This window comes from Colobus angolensis, unplaced genomic scaffold (genome assembly GCF_000951035.1).
Source record: "Colobus angolensis palliatus isolate OR3802 unplaced genomic scaffold, Cang.pa_1.0 Scaffold259, whole genome shotgun sequence".
NCBI classification, from domain to species: domain Eukaryota; kingdom Metazoa; phylum Chordata; class Mammalia; order Primates; family Cercopithecidae; genus Colobus; species Colobus angolensis.
This window is the reverse complement of record NW_012115810.1, coordinates 4692981-4715238: the sequence shown is the minus strand read 5'-3', so window position 1 is coordinate 4715238 and position 22258 is coordinate 4692981. Positions and strand designations below refer to the sequence as shown.

Sequence of the window (22258 nt, the reverse complement as noted above, 5' to 3'; positions counted from 1 at the left end):
AACACGATTTTAAATTGTCCATGGTCCTTTCCTTCTGTGTATCCCAACGCTTCAAGAATTCACCGGTTATGGTCACACACACTTATGGGAAGAAAATTTTTGAACCAACCAGGGCAAAGGACCCTTAAAACAGTGAGAAATAAACAAAAACAAACAAACAAAGCTAGCTACAATTGTGCCTTGCTTTTACTCAATCATACAATCCTAAGAAGTTGCATATAAATCAAATATAATAAAACAGACTCATCCTTTTCAAAAGACTTAAGAAATTGCACAAACCATTTATCCTAATACCTAATTAATCTTTAGTATGCCATGGTTCCTGATAGCTTAAGTTTAAATTACACTTTCTATCAAAGAGTTAGTGACCTGTAATCATCTTTGAAAATATGTAAATGAACTAAGGTGTCATTTTTAATGGTAAATCTTTTGTAAATTGTGGAAAAATCATTCTCTTTTATTTGCTCAATATATACCAATTTCTCTTGTATTTGATTTCCCCAACGCATGGCACACAGCCAGTTGTGACATTTTCAGCTGGTGGACTTAATGAGTATATGATCCAAACAGCACGAGGGAAAAGCCGTGCCCAAAGGCACAATGAGCTTGTTGATGCCACCTACCGTGCATTTTGTTTTTCCGAGGTTATCCACATAATTGACTAAAACAGAGCTCCTGAAGCCTAATTGTATGATGATTCCTGAAGGCTGCCCACCTGCCAAGTGTATTCAGATAGTTCAGGGAAAAAAAACAGAGACCAGTGTGGAGTGCTTGCATTAGGAAGGCAGTTCCCATCGGAGTGGTGAACAAAAGGGTTGGCTTCAACAGAGAGAGGTGGTGTTTAATCAGAGCCTCACTGGGTTGTTGTTGTTGTTGACCAAACTAATTACAACAGGTAGTGATGGCAGGATAGAGTAAGTTTAGCAAGAATGAAGTAGTTTGAGTCCAACCTGCCGATCTGGGAAAATTTCAGGCATACTGAAAAAGTGAAGAGGGTTATGGTCCCACAGCCATAACAGCAAAAATCTTTAGGAATGTGGCAAAGAAAGACTTCAGAAACACAACAAGGCCATGAATAGGCCAGGAGCCATGGAGTGTGAGCAAGGCGCAGCTATGGGCTACCCAGCTCATCTACAACAGGTTAGACACATGAGAGCAAGGCAGAATCAGCTCTGGATGCTGCTGTTCTGCCAAACCAAGAGAAGCAGCTATGCTAGTTGTAGAAAGCACAAAAGTCTGGCTGGCCCTGACTGCCAAGTGACCTCAGACAGAGTGAACATTACTGATTCCTGTTCAGACACCAGCTGGCGCCACTGGCCCCATTCGCATCCCATCCAACCTGTGATCAGTTTCCTGGAGTGATGCTGAAGCTCCTGTGTGGTCTCCCTTCTCCCTTTTTCCTCTGCAGGCCATGGATTGACCAGTGCTGTGAGGTCATGCCCAGACCCTCCCCAGCTCTGGCTATTCTGCCACTTCCCCTCTCTCTGCCTCCCCAGAGCTCTACTTCTGTCTCTACACTTGGGTAGCCTTTCTCATCTGTAAAATGAGTGGCTTTGACCAGATGATCTTAAAGTTCCTTCCCATTCTAACATTCTGTAATTCTTGGATGTTATAAATTCCCAGAATCATAAAATTTAGAATTTAAGGAATTTCAGAAGTCATCTATTCAACCTCCTACTCAACCTAGGCTAACCTAGCCAGAACTAATAATCTTTGAAGGTTCTACGTAGTTGTTTTTGAAGAACTAATAAGCTTTGAAGGTCCTACTCAACCTAGGCTAACCTAGCCAGAACTAATAAGCTTTGAAGGTTCTATGTAGTTGTTTTTGGTTGGCTGAATATGGCAATAATCAAAGCTTAAAACTTTCAATATAAAGCATGAAATATATATACATATATAAAAGATTTTTGGAACATCTAAGAAAAGGTTTGAAGGAAATGAAGTCCATTGAGCAGCATGTTTTATTGCTTAGAAGTTAGTATCTATGCAGCAATTCCCAATCTTTGCTTTCACAATATCAGGGGCATATTAAAAAATCATAAGAGATGTCAGAAAATCCTCCAAAAAAACTAATTTTCAATTTATTATTATGTTTATAAATATATAAGGCAGGGTGATGGGGTGTCACAACAACATCAAATAAACAAAGCCATCAAATAAACAGAGAATAAAGAGTATAAAGGGGAAACACAGTAATATTTTGACATGCATTCAAGAAAAATTAAAAAGAACGTCATCTGTTCTTAAAGAGTAAAGTTTCAGTGGCAAGCTCTTTTTCAAAATTAATTTTGATCTGTGATAATAAACATACACTCTCTCTTCAAAAGAATTATTTTCTTCATAGAACCCATGCCAACTATCATAATACAGATCTTGAAGAAATCTTTGGATGTATTTAAGAAACAAGTACTTAAAACAATAACTTTTCATTGTGTTTTATTATTAATTACTTAAAGGGGTAAATTCATAAATAAATAAGAGATATACCATCCTTGAAGTCTGGAAGATTCATTAGTGTTAATATATCAATTCTCCCTAAATTGATGTACAGATTTAGTATGATTCCAATAAAAATCCTAGCAGATTTATTTGTACGGAAATTGATAAGCCAATGCTAAAATTTATAAGGAAATGCAAAGAACCTAGAATAGTTAAGAGCACTTTGGAGAACATGCACTTACTATATTGCTATAGTAATTAGTTTTGACACAAGGATACATATGAAACAGAGCAAGAATCCACTGGGAGGCCGAGGTGATGGATCACTTGGGGCCAGGAGTTCGAGACCAGCCTGGCCAACACAGCAAAACTCCATTTCTATTAAAAATACAAAAAAATTACCCAGGTACGGTAGCAAACACCTGTAATCTCAGCTACTCAAGAGGCTGAGGCATGAGAATTGCTTGAACCTGGGAGGCAGAGGTTGCAGTGAGCCTAGATCACACCACTGCACTCCAGCCTGGGCAACAGTGTGAGACTGCCTTAAAAAAAAAAAAAAAAAAGCAAGAGTGCAGAAAAAGAACCACACAAACATGGTCACCTGGTTTACAACAAAGGCAACAATGAAATTCAAAGGAGGAAAATGTCTTTTCAGTAAATGGGGCTGGATCAATAACATAGCCATACTGGGCCTGTTGAGGGGCAGGGAGGGGGGCGGTGGAACAAATAACAATAACAAATCTTGATGCTATCCACACCAAACACAAACATTAATTGGAAATTGATTGCAGGCCTAAATGTGAAAGATAAAACACAGCTTCTAGTAGGAAATGTTAAAAAAAAAAAAAAAACTTCACAATCTAAAAGTAAGCAAATTTCTTAAACAGACACAAAAAGCAATTATCATAAAAGATTGGTAAATTTTACTTCATTAAAATTAAGAACTTCTATTTATTAAAACTATCAATCAGAGTAAAAACAAAAACTGAAAATTAGGGGAAGATATTTTCACACATGTGTCTGATGAAGGATTGTATCCAAAATATATTTTAAAACCTACAAACCAATAAAAAAAAGAACCCAATTTAAAAAGTGAACAAAAAGTTGAATTGCATGGTATGTAAATTATATCCCAATAAAGTTGTTATTTTTTTTTAAATGGCCAAATTTTGCAAAAGACTTCTCAAAAGAGGATACCTAATTGGCCAATGAATATATTTGTAAAAGTGCTCAACATCATTAATCATCAAGAAAATGCAAATTAAAACCACAGTGAGATACCCACTCACCAGAAGGGCTAAAATTAAAAGACTGACAATATCAAGTTTTAGTGAGGATGCAAAGCAATTAGATTTCTCATGCTTTGCTGGCAGGAGAAAACTGGTAGTGTCTACCCAAGCTGAACATACACATATCCTATGACCTACAAATTCCTCTCTTAGGAGTAAGTGCATATGTTGAACACATTATATGAACAAGACAATTACAGTAATTTTATTCAAAATAGTCTTAAATTGAAATAATCCAAATGCCCATTAATAATAGAATGGATAAATAAATTTTGATATAATTTTATTCAAAATAGTCTTAAATTGAAATAATCCAAATGCCCATTAATAATAGAATGAATAAATAAATTTTGATACAATATATCCTGTAATGGAATACACATAGCATTAAAAAGAGAACCAATTGCACACATAACATCAATGATTCAAAACAAAATCATAATGAGCTAAGGAGGCCAGACAGAAAAAGATATATACAATATGGTTTCATCTTTATGATGTACAAGAGGGATACAACCAACCAACAAAGATAGAAGTCACACTAGTAGTTACGTTTCGTGGGTACAACTAAGGATGCTGTCTGGTTCTGGAAATGCTATATCATCACCTGAGTGGTTATTACATGAGTATATCAACCTATAGATTCAAAATTTGTGCACTATAGAAGTTTTAAATAAACAAAATTATTCCACTGTGCGTTATGATGATGCACACTATGTTTTCATTACATATTGCACCTTTCAGGGCCTAATACCATGCCTGCACAGTAAGTAATTATTGAATTTAATTAAACTGACCAGGTAGTTCCATCTGTATCAAATTAACTAGATGATTTTTAGAATAATATGTCTGATTTGCTAATAGAAGAACTATAGCTGTGCACTTCCTGAAGACTCCTTTAAAATTCCCTGTGCATTCATTTATATTTAAGATATCTGGCTTCTTTTTCCCCAAAAAAGGGAGATAGGAGGATTTACATACTGAAAAACAAACAAAAATGACTCATTTGCAGAATGTATCAAGATTCAAATCAAAGAAGCAAAGGAAGAGGAAACAAAGAAAGGTGCTGTTGTGGCGCCCTAGAAAGCAGATGCTCATTAGGGCTCGGGCACAGATTACTATCACAATGTACTTATCTCAACATGCTATCGTCAGACCACACAGTCAAATCAAATTTTGAAGGCTCAAAGGATGTGTACTGAAGAACATCCTGTACTGCTGAAACATGAATTTGAATTTTGTGACAGAGATAGAGAGGTAGAAAAGAACACCAGATATCACCCACTGGCATTTTAAATCCTATTTGTAGGTTAAAAAACAATCTCTCTTAAAAAAAAAAAAAAGGAAACAAAATCAAGGTTAAACATTTCTGCTGCTAAACCTACAGTCTGAGAAACTACTACCTAATAAGAAACACATCTGTTTTTAGGCTTTTGCCAATATAAAACACAACTTTTTGATTATTTTTTAAGGTAAAGAATAACTAGTATTCAAAAAGTAGAAAAAATGGTTATATGTAATTTTAAATTTTGGTATGGGTTAAGAAAAAAATGTAAACAAACCGCTTGCTATTTGACTTTATCATATTTAAGTTTCAATCTCATTAGGAGTATACATTTACCATAAAAATACTTTCTATTATGCTAATTATGTACTTTTGTTCAAAGTATTACATCATGTCTATGGTTCCATAACACACTTATACATTACCAAATACAATTTTATTTAAAATTTCCATATAAAATTGGATAAGGAATCAGAAAAGAAAACCCAAATCAGGGGCAATTGTCGTTAGCAAATTCTTAATCATAGTCTATAGCATTAAGAAGTAGTAAAGATTTTTTAGCCAAATTACGTCAGACCCACTTGGTCCCTGATTCCGGCAGATGGAGTGGGAGTAGCTTATACGATGGTCACACTGGTGCATCTACCACCATCACACACACCTGTTAGTGGACAGAAGTCAGTCCAGAGTGGCTTAACTCTAAGAGTACAACAAGAAAATTGGAGAGCAGGAGTGGAGGAGAAGAGAGAAAGTAAACACACTGTGAAACTGTTCAAACCCTTGCTGGATAGGGGTGTGAACTTCACGCCACCCAACCCCACTCTGCAGGACACTGGCTTTTGTGCAGCTCTTCATCAGAGTCTGTTGAGCTACAACGCAGAAAAATACATGAAGCGATCTCTGGTCTGGTCTGATTCATCCTCGTAAGCATAGATTTGTTCAGTCTTTGTCTTCCTTCCAGGATAAGATTCTTTTTTTTTCTTTCCCCCCAAAGACGGTGTCTCATTATGTTGTCCAGGCTGGTCTGGAATTCTTGGCTTCAAGCAATCCTCCCCTATCGGCCTCCCAAAGCGATGGAATTACAGGCATAGCCACTGCTCCCCACCCTGGGTAAGACTCTTAACCTGTGCTCCGCAGGCTGATTCTAGGTAAACATTTGAGGTTAATGAAAATGTACGCCATCGGCCGGGCGCGGTGGCTCACGCCTGTAATCCCAGCACTTTGGGAGGCGGAGGCGGGCAGATCACGAGGTCAGGAGACTGAGACCATCCTGGCCAACACGGTGAAACCCCGTCTCTACTAAAAATACAAAAAAGTAGCCGGACATGGTGGCGGGCGCCTGTAGTCCCAGCTACTCGGGAGGCTGAGGCAGGAGAATGGCGTAAACCCGGAAGGCGGAGCTTGCAGTGAGCTGAGATCGCGCCACTGTACTCCAGCCTGGGCGACAGAGCGAGACTCCGCCTCAAAAAAAAAAAAAAAAAAGTACACCGTCATCGGATTCTAAAGGAGGTCTGAGGTCTGGGGTCTGGGGATTCCCTAAAGAGTTATGAAGCATCAACGAACCAAGAAAAGGTAAAAAGAGAAGTGGAAAAGATAGATAGAATTTTTACTTTGTCTTTTTGCTTCCTTCTGGTTACCAGCCTCAAGAGATGTTTGCTTGATTCAGGGCTAAAGGAGAGTAAAGAAAAGCTGTGAGGCTGTAGTAATCTAGTAGAGGTAAGTTCAGCATGATAAGCACTACTAGGAACTCTCGGCTCTTAAAAAGGAAAAGATTTTATTTTAATTAAGGGGAAAAGGGAACGAGTTTATCTCTGAGGCCAGCACAAGAAAACAGGTGAGTGGGTCTAGAAGTGAAGAGGGCTCTCAGGGGACCCCTAGAGGAAGCTCCAGCACAAACTCCCTGATCCCTGTGACTTCACAAGCTGACTTCACAAGCTGAAACCCCTCCCCTATCATAAAAGCTCAAAGCCTTGTTGAAAGATTGTAGAAAAAAAAAAAAAAAGAAAGAAAGATTGTAGAAGAACCCTGTCTTCCCACTCACCCAAAGAAAGCAAAGACGGCTTCCTGGAAATCTAACTCTGAAAACTCACTCCTCTCTCCAAGAAACATCTGACGTGGTGATTTGGTTCAATGGCAGTATTAGTAGAGAACTATATGTGAATTATAAAGTGGGTTACTTTTACAGACTCTCATAGGTTCGCTGGGGACCATATCATTAATATAACTAGTTATTTATGAAATGAATTTGAAGTTTTAAATAATCAAATGACAAGCTAACTGTTTGGAATAAAATTGTTGGAAATGCAACTCACTTATAAGTTAAGGTATACCCAATTTTTGAACAAATCACACAGAGCATGAGGAAAACATCATCTAGTAGCCCATTCTCTGATAGATAATTCTTTCTGTGTTTATTGTTTTTTAAATAGAAGTATGCAAGTGATCATGTGGAATGAAACCTAAAAAGAGGCTGAGATTAGGCACCTTTTTAAAAGAATGTCGTTTTAGAAACAATGAAATTAATCAGAATTGTGCTTTGTAGGAGGCAAAGAGGGTCGTGGGAGTATTTCAGTTAGTGACTTGAAAATACATTTTTCTGGCAAATTTTTCTTTTTATAAATGTCTGCATTTGTCAAAAACCTGTTGGATGATGAAATGAAATTGTTGTTGAGAAGACAAAGGTAAAGTTGACGATATTAAAAATTTCAATATAATTTACTTTTCCTAATGACTAAATATTTTATCTGAGACCTTATTATATAAACTGTGAAAATTTTCATTGTAATTCTACTGGTAAGGGAGGGTTTAGGGGTTCTCCAGTTCAAATATACTCCCAACTGCAACTCAAAACCATCACGTTTAAAAAGCATTTAGCAGGGGAAATAGTATAGCATTATTTGAGGATAATATAAATATAAGCTCGTAATACAAAATTCTGTTTTGGCAATTCAATTCCCTGTCCTCCACCCCCGCCCCCCGGCCCAAGAAACTCAAGTTCGGAGCATGGCATCCAATTCTGCCATTCTAAGTATTCGGTTTTTCAACTTGTAGAAGAAACACCTCTAGCATTGTGTGAAATGGATCTGGGAAGATGATGCATTTTTCCTTCAGGACCAGTGAAAATATTTATGACATCTATGAAATGATCTCATTTCGTTGCACAAAACCTTTCCCTGAAATCACTGTTTATCTGGGACCCAGCAGCCCAACTGCATAGCACATGTTGTTCAACGGGTAGCCTGAGGAATGGATTCCAGGGGCCACACTGAGGCCAAGTGGAGGACAACAGGACTCCTGAAGCACTTGGATCCAGTTGCAGCATGAATATTTTGAAAGAATTAAAGCTGGCTGATGACCAGATAAAGAGATATCCACTAAAGACCAGGAATAATTTGTTAACATTTTATTTTCTGAAGAAATGCCGGCCCACATTAGACACATTATCAATGTGTAGATTGCAGGCAAGCAATGATCTAACTAGTAGCATTACAAACCCCAAACTTATTTCCTCCCCTTTGCCAGAGCAAAGCTAATCAGTTAGGAGAAATAAACATCATTTCAAATGGTTCAAAACAATCAAAGTTATACTTCTGTATAACCACTATGTCATCATTTAAGGACTACCTTTCCAACCTGCCACACCTCTAACAGGTTGGCTTAACAGCACATTTGTAAGCATAAACTAGAAAAATAATAGGATGAAATAAATTAATTGAATATGAAACTTTGAGGAGAAGGAGTTAACATAAAGTACAAAAATATTATACGTTTAAAATTCTAAGTACTCTTAAAAGAATTTATACAGCAGAAAAAATGCAAAACAATGCTGATAATCAAGTAAAAAATTCACTTATTCATTTCAAGCCCTATTCCTTTCTAAAATTCCCAGGTTTATTGTAGCTTTTATTAGCACTTTACATTTTCTGGCAAAAGACATGGCAAAGTGTTTAATCCTACATGTATCTTAGTGCTCTCTCAGTCACTCAAACCCAGGACACCAGCTGGTGTGCTGCTTTCGTGGGTGTACTACTTTGTAAATATTCTGTGCTTATTTCTTGTATTGTGTCTATTCTGTCCTCCCTGCTAGCTTGTGAGGTGCTGGAGAGCAAGTACCAGATGTTCCACTCTCTAAATTTTCCCAATGTCAAGTGCAAAGAATGATGTACTGGGGTCACTCAGTAAATACAATTGATTGGCTAATATTTTAGTCCTTCATCATGAGCCTCAGCAATTTTACAACAAACTACCAGCTTAAAACTTTACCTAATCCAGAACACAGATATTACAGTGAACGTAGGAAATCACCCACTAACATTGATTTAGCACGTTTACAGTGCCAGATCTACATGCAAGTTAACTGTTCATATCAGCATCCAACCTCACTTTTTGAATCTAGGTTTTCATATTCAACATCCAACATATTCTCCATCTTCTAAAATGCATCCACTTAAGAATTAGTTAAGAGACAACATAGGGAGAGAATGACAATGCTTAATTTTAGACATTTTTCTCCCCTAGGAGGTTCAGATGTTGATTTTTTCTCTCTCCTTTTTGTTTTTCTCTCATCATTTTGACATTCTTATTTTCCAGTGCTTGTTTGAAAAATTAAAATATTCACATAATTTCGTTAAGGAGACTAGATGCATTAAGGAATTAGATTATGGGAGATATACGTTCAGTTTGTGGTTGGCTTAGCTATTATCATCCTCTCTACACTCTTCTATTGACCTCATATCTACCAGACTAAGAAATGCTTTGCTTCTATTATCAAATTTGCATATGTACTCAAATTTGTATGTGTGTTCAACACACACTGTTTGTTCTAAAATGACATTTTGCTCTGTATCACCTAACCAAACTACCTATGGTACTCCTCCAACATCCAAGTGCTGCCTCTTGTGAGGCACAGCTGAATTCCATCAGGTTTCACTATTTATTCGTTAAAATAAAACAGCAGAGGCCGGGCACGGTGGCTCACGCCTGCAATCCCAGCACTTTGGGAGGCTGTGGCAGGCAGATCACAAGGTCAGGAGTTCAAGACCAGCCTGGCCAACGTAGTGAAACCCCGTCTCTACTAAAAATACAAAAATTAGTGAGGAATTGTGGTACCCGCCTCTAGTCCCAGCTACTCGGGAGGCTGAGGCAGCAGAATCGCTTGAACCCGGGAGGCAGAGGTCGTGGTGAACCGAGATCATGCCACTCCACTCTAGACTGGGCAATAGAGCAAGACTCTGTCTCAAAAATAAATAAATAAAATAAAACAGCAGAGAAAACAGAACATTTAAATTCATCCCACATAAAATCCCCAAGCTGACGTTCAACTTTTGAATATTTGGTTTGGTTTTATACCAAATGTTATGGTGCTGCATTTGAATAACTGACATGTCATTACTACATTTCTTTAAAATAAGCTATTTTAGATTGCATAAACACTTCCACTCGAAAGTAACTTGACATACTCTTATTTCTATAATAATCTATTATTTCTATAATATTCCAATAAATAGGATAAAACTTCACTGTCCCAATTCAAAAGCTACATACCAAAATGGTTTCAATAAACCATTAAAGCAAAATACAAAGTCAGAGCAACATATCAGTAAAAATTCTTTTCTTGAAAGTATATTACATGGAAATTCCCCATATCTGAATTAAAACTCAAAGCCAAGATTGCCAAAGATGTAAGGTATATGTAGTTATACTGATACTCAATGATTGAATACTTTCCTAGTTCACCTATCTTTTCCTTTTCCCTTCAAGGAACTTAAGATTTGGCTCCCAATATAAGGAAGAAAAAAAAAAAAGAAAAAGGTTGTATGGGAAATTCAAAAGAAATAGCTATTGGAAGAGAAGGGTGCTACTCTGTTGCATTATAATGTATCTTCGTTATAACAGTTACATGTCCTTCAGCCTTCCAAAACCACTTCCAGATAGTCATACATAATACCCCACTCACTTAAGGAAATGAGGTTGATTCATCAGTGTAAAATACTGCATTACCAAACTGACATATTTTAAGCAAACTCTATTTACCTCATAAATGTGGTTACATCTTATGACACAAAGCGCACCATGTCTCAATATTATGCCTGTGTACTTCCACTTAATTAGACGCAACAGTTTTATGTATCAAATCAGGACTCCTAATTTCTGGAGAAACAGATTGATACAATCAATATTCATTTGGCTACAACTAAGTAAGAATTAAGGAATTCAACCAAAAATGCATGCAAAAGTTCAATGCAGAAAAACTGCTTTGTTCTAGTAGCCTTTATTAATAGAATAAATTATATCATTCATTATTTTCGGATTCTGAAGCTAGGTTCAGATATATTCTGTGTCATAAACTTATGTAAAACTGGTGTAAAAACAAAATTATGTTTTGTTTTAGAAATAAACATATCTTTTGTGTAGATATTTATTTAGTGTGGAAGACAATACTTCATTATACACAAAAACTTAAAAAAATCAAGCTTTCCATATATTTTATAGAAATATATTCTTAGAACTATGTGAATAAAGATTACAACTGTATCAAATTGCTTTTAGTTGGTACAAAATATGTAGCTAACTAATCATGGAAAGAAAATTTTGTACTTCCCTTTCTTCAAAAGAAATAGAGTATTTCAATGCCCATAACTATTTACATTCATGCACTGGCAATAATGTATGTCATAGTATCTTTGAAATAAACCGACCATAACTCAAGGGTTGCTTTTATAATAAGTGAAATTAATGCAGCCACTGGTTGAAAATGTGTACATACAAATCTTTAAGTTAAAATATGTTAGATTATCAACATCTTTTTTCTGTGTAGCTAAAAGCTGGATATTAAATTTAATATAATACAGCATAGATCATTTTAAAATTGAGAAAATTCTTTAGGACAATATGTGGTTATGTTTACAAAACTACATCAAACTACATTTCAGAATGAATATGTCAGCTGATAAAAAAGAACCTGCTGTGATAAGACCATCCTCACTGAGAAATACAAAAAAACCCAACAGCATGTGAAATCAGGTTACTTGAAATTTATGTAACTCTACACCAAAGTATTATGAATATTATACAGTCGCATTCATTTCCACTCATGTCCTGGTCTTCCATAGTACCCTCAAGTTTATTTTATGATTCATGGAGATATAGTACTTTTTCTAATGATTTTTTTTCTTTCTGTCAAAGCACAAAGCATGCCAATATGGTCATTTGCTCCAATATAGCCCAACAGATGGTATTTTTTGTAATTAATAAAATGTGGAAGTAACTACTATGTTTTTATGGGGAAAATTACAAAATAGATTTACAAAAATAGACTGGATCACTAAAACAAGAAGAATGGTTTGACATATATAACTTTTAAAAGTACAGTAACAAAACAAACTGTTGTTCCATTTTACCTGGTATTATCTATTCCTTCTGATTAAAAGAATCAGATTTGAGAAAATCACATCTATCTCTTGAGCACAAATTAGATATCACTTTTGAGATGGCCATGCCATTCTTCAGTGTTTGATATAGCTTCCAAACAGAAGTTTCAAAACAACTCTGCCTAGCAAACACATCACTGTACTTTCAACAGAGTGATGTTTTCTATCCCATATTTTAGGAAGGTTAAAGAACACACAGAGGCAAGAATCATGACAGACAGCAGATCCTGAGAGAGTTTATTAACTCTTTAGGAAGATTAGGCAACACTTGTTTTCAAACTAACTACAAACCAAAGTCTATTTTTTTTAAAAATGACTCAACACTACTACCATGCTACCAACAGATACATAAGGGAGAGGGAAAAAAAGGGCTAATTTTTCCGAACTCTGCTTACCTAAAATTTGCATCTAGTCACATGCCATTTTTAGAAGCTGTCCCCTTCTGAGATAATCAAAATACTTGTACAACAGGGAATTTAGACTTAATTACCAAACTTTAATACCATGTTATATAGGTCAAGTGAGTATGTATACCTTTCTCCAGAAACAAAGGAATTCGGAATAATAGGATTTCAGATTTAATTGTAGAAATAGCAAAATATGTTTTGAGAGTGTCATTAACCGCAACACAAATCAATATTAAATGCTTTATACAGGAAGCACACTTTCAGAAAATGGGCCGTAAAGCTTTCTGGGATCCGACCCTAATTACTAGAGCAGGCTCTTGCCGTTTGTCTCTCTCTTCAATTATTTACAGGGCAAAAAAGCCAAATGGCATTGCATTAGCTACATTAAATGGTATGGACTTGGTTTCTAACTTACTAATGGTATATAAAAATTACTAAGGTAAATGTGCCTGTAGAAACATGGCTTTTTTTCTTCTTCACCTGAGTGGGTATATTTATTATTCATATTGTTAAGTGTTGAATAAGCTGTCCTTTTAGCCACCCAATGCTGCATAATTTAAACAAGTGCATTAAATATATAAGACATCTAAAAGGCAGTGCATTGATTATGCCACAAAATTTCTTTGAACACCTTCCATGTAGCTCACAGAAAACTAGCATCTCCTGCAAGTTCCTGAAAACAAATACTGTGAAAACTACACAGAGATGAATAAGGGGTATCCTTGCTGCTACCATTTTGCTGCTTTCTGGTGACCCGAAGTGGAGTGGGAATTGGGTGAAGTGAAAATGAGGCCCTAGAGTGCTAGGACATTTCTGGTCTCGATACTGACAAGTGTCCTTTTTACGTAGACAAATACAGGGCTATGTCGTAAGTACATGAAAACGTGGACCACACACATTCTAAGAAAGAAAAGGCTGAATCAGAGATTCTTTGTACCAGGCCGGAAATGCCCAACTGCCAGCAAGCAGAGCGTGATTACAATCTCCCAAAGAAAGCTGGGACACTGCATCCATACCTGATACTTTTGTGATCTAGAAGGGCACCCGGAGTTGTGATAGATGTTAATGGCTGAGGAAGGCCGCTGCGTCCAACTTCCACCCTCCCAAATTCTGGCGGCTGCTTCCAAAGCCGTGAAATTTCCAGTCTTCATGGCCCAAACAATTTATTTTTAAATGAGTTCGGGAGGCATCAAATTCTTATTGTAAAAATAAGATAGGCCCACTAACAAAGTACCTAGGGTCCCTAGAAGGCCAGGCGCAATTTGTATGACTACATGTCATCAGCTGTTGTTACCCAGAGTGTGCCGAGGTCACTTTTTAAAAAGCAACATTGGAAATCGATCTGTGGCAAACATATAAGCTAGTTTTGTTTTTGTTTCTTTTTTAACCAAATACGAAGTCACTTCTTTCTCTGCACTGAAATCTGCCCACTGTCCCTCCTTTGCAAAACCTCTAGAGATTAGAAGGGACATCAATGAACGCGAGTGAACTTTGGCCACTTTTCTACCCAAAACACCAGCGTAAAAGTAGAAATCAGTAACCAGGTGAAGTGCCACACCGCACAAAGATCAGAGGCGAGGGGCGGGCGCGCAGCGCCAGAGGCGGGGAGGAAAACGTCCCGGCCCCGCCGCCCCTCCAGCCACAGTCACCGCGCGCGCGGGAGGTGGAGGGGCGTCCCTGGGGGGCGGGAGGCTCCGCGTCACGGCGAGGGGAGCAAAGAGTTACAGCTTACAGGGCGAGGCCCTTGGAGAAAGGGTCGAAAAGCCGGGCCACCAGCGGATCCAGACGCGGACGCCAGGCGACGGCGGCCGGCCAGCCAGGGCTTGGCGAGGGGCGCCGCTCAGCCCCGCGACCCTCCCCGCTGGCCGGGCCAGGAAGGGGCTGGTGGCTCTTTCCTGTCTAGTCTCTCCCCCCGCGGCTTTCTGTAACCCGATCCCCATACTCCGCTCCCAGGGAAGCCGCCGCCCCGCGCGCCGCCCGGCTCTGCCCAGGCCAGCGCTATAGTTAGCAACCTTCCAGCAACTCCGCCCGGGGGCGGCGGGGCTCGCTGCGCGCCCCTCCCTGGGCCCGACCCCGCGCGCACCCCCGGACCCCCTCCTCCGTCCGTCATCTCCCCCCGGTGCCCCTTTACCTTGGCTTGCAGATACTGGGGGTAATAGTAGGTGGCGTACTGAGGGTACATCTGCTGTTTCCACACTTTGCCCATGAAGCTGGAAGGGAGCCTGCCGTGCAGGGTCGCGGACACTTTGGGGTTTCCAAGTCTCGGGTTCTCCTGCCTCTCCCTTTCCGGCGGCGGCGGCGGCGGCGGCGGCTGCTGCTGCCGCTGCTCCACCTCCCAGCCGGGACCAGACGTCCTCCTCCTCCTCCTCCTCCTCTTCCTCCTCCTCCTCCTCCTCCTCCCAGGCAGAAAGAAAGACACTGCAGAGCGCAGAGGGCACCCCGGACAGGGCGCTCCCAAGGAGTTTCCTCCCGGAGCCCGACTGCTCCGGGGCTGCCAAGGGCTGGCGCGCTGGCCGCGGTCCGCTTGGGGAAGCTGGCTGCGCAGGGCTGAGAGGTGATCAATACAAGTGGAAAGTGCGGCAGCGGCTGCTGCGCTCGGTGCCAGGCGGCATCTGGGGTGGGTGCGCCCGAATGGGAGACAGGAGAGGGGCTGGCGTTCCGAGGCCGTGGGGGAAGGGCGGGCGGGGGCGGGGCCTGGGCGACGCCGAGCCCGGGACCCGCGGAGGTGAGGGCTGAGTTTTAACCACTCCTCACCTCCTAGGCTCGCAGTTGGACTGGCGGAAGCCCTGGGAGTCCAGATTGCTTTGTGTCGGGGGTGGGGAAATGGGAGTGGGAGTGAGGGTGGAGGGGGAATGGGGGGGGACTCAGCTTAAGAACTGCAGGGCGGGCACCTCTTCTGCTTTCCCGAGTTTTTAATCTTCGTAAGGGGGAGGGGAAATAAGGGAAAAGAGGAAATCTGATTAATCTCTCACTTCCCATCGCCCGGTAATGTTTTTTCACAAGGTAAGGAAAATGATTTAATGCCCAACAAAGCTGGAGTCCGGACACCTGGGTTCTGTTCCTGCCACCCACCACCCACCCCCTGCCACAACACTAATCTAGGTGACCTTGGGAGGGTTAGCGTCCTTCGGTTTGGTTTTCCCAGATGTGAGAGGTGAAATCATGCCCCTTGCACAAGGGGAGGCAAAGCACACACACACATACACACACACACACACACCCCTCACAACAAATAGATGGATCCTTCTAAGGGGGCATGCCGCAGAGAGGCAGAATGTTATTAGAGGACACAATATAGACATCAGCTTTTCTCTGCCTCTTTCTAATGCTGCCAGACAGTCTGTCAACTCCCACTCAGGAGCAAGGAAACTCCCTGAGTTTGGAATATTTTAAGGCCATTTTGAAAGTCACGCTGGCATATTGTTGCAGTGTGCTTCAGTGACATATAAAATCAATCTCTCTGCCTCTCTCCATCTCCTAATCGTCGCAGCTCTAGACAGCCCCACACCAGCAGTGGTTCAGTTCACTACATAACTGGATATAATTTAATGGAGTTAATTGGTCCCCGAAGCTGCCTGCAGAAGACTTTTATATTTCCAGCTCAGAAAGAGAGCTAATACCAAAACGTACTTACGGATAGCATAGGTAAGCAAACATCCTCAAATTAGGGTTCCGGCACATCTAATAAAATATAATGAAAACTGTGGTTGTTATTAAATAGACCTTGATTATTTTGTCATTTTGGTTTTTGGAGAGTCTTTTGTTAATAGCACAAGGTAAATTAAACTCAACTGGAATGCATTATTTTGTTAAACAGTTATTTTTATATAACATTTTAAAACAGGTTTAGTAAGATACTTTAAAACAATGACAAAATAGAGACCTGAAGCCCTTATAATCGTTATATGGTTTAGACAAATTTCTAGATCATACATATTTGACAAAAAATAAATATAAGTATAGGTGAGAACATTTTGGGTCTGCCAGGAGGCAAATCATGTCCCTCTCATTTACCTATGTAAAATCCTATAAGGAAGCTAATATTTACTGTGTCTGCTATATTGTAGGCACTGTTGAGGTGCATGCAGACCTGGAAGGTGGAGTGGGTCACTGTCAGACTAGGGGAGCCTAAAATATTTCCCATATTGTTTCAATGTGGGCCCCTTTAATGTTTTTAAACAGAGAACTGACATGAACTAAATTGTGCTTTAGGAAGACTAGGAATGATGGTTTGGAAGAGTGACAGAAGGAAGAGAAGTAAATCGAGAACAATCGCAGAAGTTCTAGGTTTGAGGTAATAAGGGAAACTACCAAACTTAGACTGTTCTACTTACTGTTTCTTTCTGGATGATGGAAATTCAGCCTGTTTTAGAGAACCCAAAAGCAGACCCACACTTTTATAGACACTTGATTTATGACTGAGTTGCGATTATAGCGCAGTGGAGAAAGAATGAACTTTTCAATAAATGATTCTGGGTCAATTGGCAATCATATGGAAAAACTGAAATAACAGCCCTGCCTCACACATACCAAGGGAAGAGGGGGGAAAATTGAGGTGAATCATGACCTGGATGTGAAAAACAAAAGTCTAGAGCTGTTAGAAAACAATATAGAAGAATATCTTGTTGACCTTGAAATACGAAAGATTGGTTAAATAAGGGGAACAACAGTGTAAGACTGACAGATTTGACTGTTAACGTTAAGAACATTGGTTCACTGCAGGATTTTATAAAGAGTGATAAAAGTCACAAAATACTTACTTGTAATACATATAGCACAAAAACGTTAATATACAGAATGTATAAAGACTCAATAAGAAAAAGAGAACTTGTTAGAATATGAACAAAAGAATGAATGTGTATTTCACAGAAGCACAAATATCCAGAAAACACATAAAAAGATGTTCACGCTCATTATTAATAAGAGAAATGCAAATTAAAATAATAATACTATACCATTTCATATTCACCAAATTTGCAAAAATTAAGAACTCAAAATATTAAGAGTAGGTAAAAATGTGGAAGAGGGGGAAATCTGAAAACACTGCTTACTGGAGGAAGTATAAATTGATCTAAACACCACTTCAGAAAACAATTTGGCATTCCTCAATTTCATTTGTATGTTTCCTACAACACAGTAACAGGTACATATCTCAAATAAATTATTTTATATGTGCACCAGGAGAAATGTACAGGAATGTTCATAATATGCAGACAATAACTCAAATGTCTACCAACTGTAGAATGGATTAAAAAGGTTTTAGTATATGCACACATTGGAAGTCTTTGCAGAAACAGAAATTAATAAACTGCAGTTAAAAGCATCAACATGGATCATTTCAAAATTGATGTTGAATGAAAAAGGCAAGTCAACAGAATGCATAAAGCATGATTCCATTTGTATGAAGTTCAAAAACAGAAAAAATAACTAAACAGTATGTTATGTAAGAATAAGGGCAAGAGTAGTTTTAAAAAACTTTTATAAGGAAAATCAAGAGTAAAATAACATAAAATTCAAAACAGTATCTCTTAGGAAGAAGAAGGATGAAATATTTAAGGAGGGGTCAAAGGAGACCTCTAGAAATAGTAATGTTGGATGTTTTGTTCTGGGTTATTGATACATGAGAATGCATTTCAATGTTTTTCTTTTAATGTTCATAAGTTCTTTTGTATTTTTACTGCATTTCATGTGAAAACATTCTAAAACAAAAATCAGCTTTTAATTTTAAGCATGATCATTTTCAAACAAATACAAAAGCAGAGGAACCCTCTGTTGCTAACATCCAGCTTCAACATTCATCAACCTTTTGTCATTCTTGTTTCTTCCATCTTCTCTCTTTCTCTCTCTCTCTCTCTCTCTCTCACACACACACACACACACTTTTATTTTTCTAGAGCGTTTCAAAGCAAATCCCAAGCATCATGTTTCACCAGTAACTATTTTAGTACCTTCCTCTAATAACTTTTTAAAAACATAATGCCATTGTCACACCCAACAAATTTAACAATAATTTGTTAATGTGAGCTGATACCCAATTCTTGTTCATTTTTCTACTGTTGTCTAAAAATCAGTTTTTGTAGTTTGTCTATTTAAATCACGTCAAAACAATGTCCACATATTAAATTTGGTTGATAGATCTCTTAAGACTCTCTTAATAAAACAGTTTGTCCCCACTCATTTTTAAATTTGGTATTTACTTGTTAAAGGATTTGGGTCATTTGTCCTGTAGAATATCCTGCATGGCTGATTGCAACCTCATGGTGTCATTTGCAATGATGGTTAGTTCTAGAGGTTTGATTAGATGCAGATTCACCTTTTTTTGACAAAGAATAGTTCCTAGATGGTCCTGAGCACACACAGGGAATGTGATGTGATGTGTATCCCATCAGAAAACCATGATGTCTGGTTGTCTCATCTTTGGGGATGTGAAGTTGATCAGAAGTTCAGGCATTATCAGTCTAACTGGTTCATTATAAAGTTCCCCATCAACCATTCACAGGATGTTTTTCAACATTTGTGAGTTTTACCTCAGTCTATTTTTTCTAATTAGGAGTTACAAATTGTGGTTTTTCTTCTCTTATAATTTCTTCTGCACTTATTAGTTAGAAATTGTCTATGGAGAAGAACTTTCTGTCTTCAACTCTTTGGTTAACTTAAAATACAGCTAGCAAAGGAAAGGTAGGATAAATTTCTCCTATTTATCAATTTTTAGGAGAATGAGTTGGTGCCCTTAGGAAACTCCAAGCTAACCAGTTTTAAGTAAGATTCTGGATTTGTGATTTTAATATACTGTATTTGAATTGCTTCAACCCATTGCGGTCATTATTCTTGTTTGTCCCATTTTTGGGCAATAGGAGCCCCTTCAAGTTGCCTCATGTCAAAAAAAAACAAAAAAAACAAAAAACACAAAAAACAGACTCTAATAGTCTTGACAGTTTTCTTTCTTTCTTTCTTTCTTTTTTTTTTTTTTTTTTTTTTTGCTTTGTAGCATGATAAGATTGTCCCAGGTTCTTATACAATTCATACCCAGATCTGAGTCTGCTATCAGCCATTTCTCTTTTTGAAAAGAAAAAAGGTCAGCTTGCCTTAAAAATTTTATATAATGACGCATTTTTAAAAAATCTGTGCTACATGTTTAGCACTTTTGTGGGAAGGAGCTCATGAAGGAATCTTAATAAAACTTTGTGCCAAGATGACCCCTAGGAAAGCATGACCCATTAAGTGCTTTTTCCCAAGAGAGGTTATACATTGACATCTGTGCCAGCATTGAAGAAGCATCCTCTATGTGCAGGACACCGGGGATACAGCAGACTTGATGCCTACCTTAAGGAGCTTACAGCCTCATGAGTGAGACAGAGATAAAACAATAAGTTGTGATAAACTCTATGAAAAAAGCCACAGGATAATAGAGGGAGAGTAACTTTGTGGGAGTTGGGTTACGAATTCTAAGTAAAGTAGTTGGGGACAACCTCTTCCAGGAAATATAATGAATAAAAATGGGTCAGCCATAAGAACCTTTAATGGAGTAAAAAAATGGAGGGTTGTATTCCTACAGAAGCAGCAGCAAGTTACAAACCTTGAGGCATGAACTAGTCCATCCAAGATCTACAATCTGTTTTCTCTTATAACCAAAGGTAAACATTTTTTATAGTTAATCAGAAGTGGACCAAACAAATTAGTTTTGATTGATGCCTTTGTTCTAATGCCATCTCCTTGAGACTATTGAAATAATTGGATAAAATGAGACATTTTGCTACAAAAAGTCCCTGTGCTGCAGCATTAGTGAATTGTAAATGGGATTTAAGTTCATGAGAAAGGTCTTATGCAGAACTTGGAACATTACTGAGTGGTTACTCTTCTTGTTTCTATAGTAGGTAACTAGGTTATATCTGCAATACATTTACTGAACACTTAAACAGAAAGGAAATAGTTTTTGCAAGATGAAAGTGTTGCTGGCATATACATTAGAGTTCTTAGAGGGTTAAACAAGTAAGAACATAGATAAAAGGGAACCAATACTTATAATCTACTATGAGGTTTCATCATGAATAGGGAATTGTTTTATAATCTGCAGGAATGTTTATGTATAAATCTTCTAGCCTGATGTTCCTCAGATATTAATCATCAGACCCTACTTTGTGAAGCCCTAAATTAGGAAACTAAAATCTTGTATGTCATTGCTAAAGAAAAATATTTTCTTTATAAATGGTAATATGCTTTTAAAAATAATTCATCAAAATGAAACATACCATCTTAAAATTCTCAGAATGTGTTCCCCAACCCCACCAGAGTTTGAAAAGCACTACTGACTTCATACTTCTTACCACAACTCATAACTTCCTTCCTGACCAGGCCCTTCCCATTTTTCCAGATTTATTTCCGCTATGTTACCTCTTGGCATAGAGTTATTTCCTCCCTTCCATTGCCTGCTTCTTCCAACCCGCACCATATTGTTGTATGGTGAGGGTCGGAAGGGTTGGGGGGTTGGAAGACCAACTTTGGCCTTTTCTAATCCATTTGCCTAGGGCATCTTTCACCTTTCTTCACCTGGTTCATTCTTAGTCTTTCTACGAGACTCAGTTCTATCCAGACTTTCTTCAGTCGCCAGGTTGAGTCGAATATACCTCCCATGGTTCCCAGTCTGAACCTCTCTCCAAACATCAATCACATGAATTCATTCAGTAAATAAGAGCACAACTGGAATGGAGGAGGAGCAGAGTTGGATGAGAGTTGGAGAATTCCAGGCAAAAAAATCAGTATGTGCAGAAGTGTATGCTTGGAGATCTACAAATCATTCATTGTGACTTACAATGCCAAGTACATGCTGTTATGGTCTGAATGTCCCCAAAATTCACATGTTGAAACTTAATCCCCATTGTGTTGGTATTAAGAGGTGGGACCTTTTGAGAAGTGATTAAGTCATGAGGGCTTTGCTCTTATGAATGGATTAGTGACTTATAAAAGGGCTGGAGGGAGCTAGTTTGAGCCCACTTTGCCCTTCTGCTCTTGGCCCTGTGAGGATGCAGGAAGAAGGCTCTCAGCAAACAATGAATGCCAGCACCTTGATCTTGGACCTCGCAACCTCCAGAACCATAAGAAATAAATTTCTACAGTTTATTTCTTGTCTGTGGTATTTTGTTGTAGCACATGCATTTTGTTAAGGTACATGCCTAGGTGAGTGAGACTGGAGCTGGAAAAACTTAAGTAGGGGCCTGTATCATGAGAACTTTATTGGAATACCACTGTTCAATGAGTGAAAATTTAAAAATATTAAGCATAGTCAATAGAAAGAGCCTTGTGGTCAGGCGTGGTGGCTCACACCTGTAATCCCAGCACTTTGGGAAGCTGAGGCAGGTGGATCACTTGAGGTCAGGAGTTAGAGACTAGCCTGACCAACAAGGTGAGACC

General features: G+C 38.6%; 1 protein-coding gene across 5 annotated transcripts in view; it reads right to left on the bottom strand.

Annotated features, from left to right (window-relative positions):
• Positions 1-15638, bottom strand: part of RBMS1 (RNA binding motif, single stranded interacting protein 1) — a 216756-nt gene extending 201118 nt beyond the window's left edge. For 4 of the 5 annotated variants that reach the window (XM_011947108.1, XM_011947110.1, XM_011947109.1 and 1 more), the window contains exon 1: positions 14982-15638. In XM_011947108.1, coding sequence (XP_011802498.1) covers positions 14982-15056 — 75 coding nt within the window. In that variant the 5' untranslated portion in view covers positions 15057-15638. The remainder of the gene's footprint in view (positions 1-14981) is intronic. The other variant, XM_011947112.1, reaches the window with a different exon arrangement.
• Positions 15639-22258: the final 6620 nt, after the last annotated feature.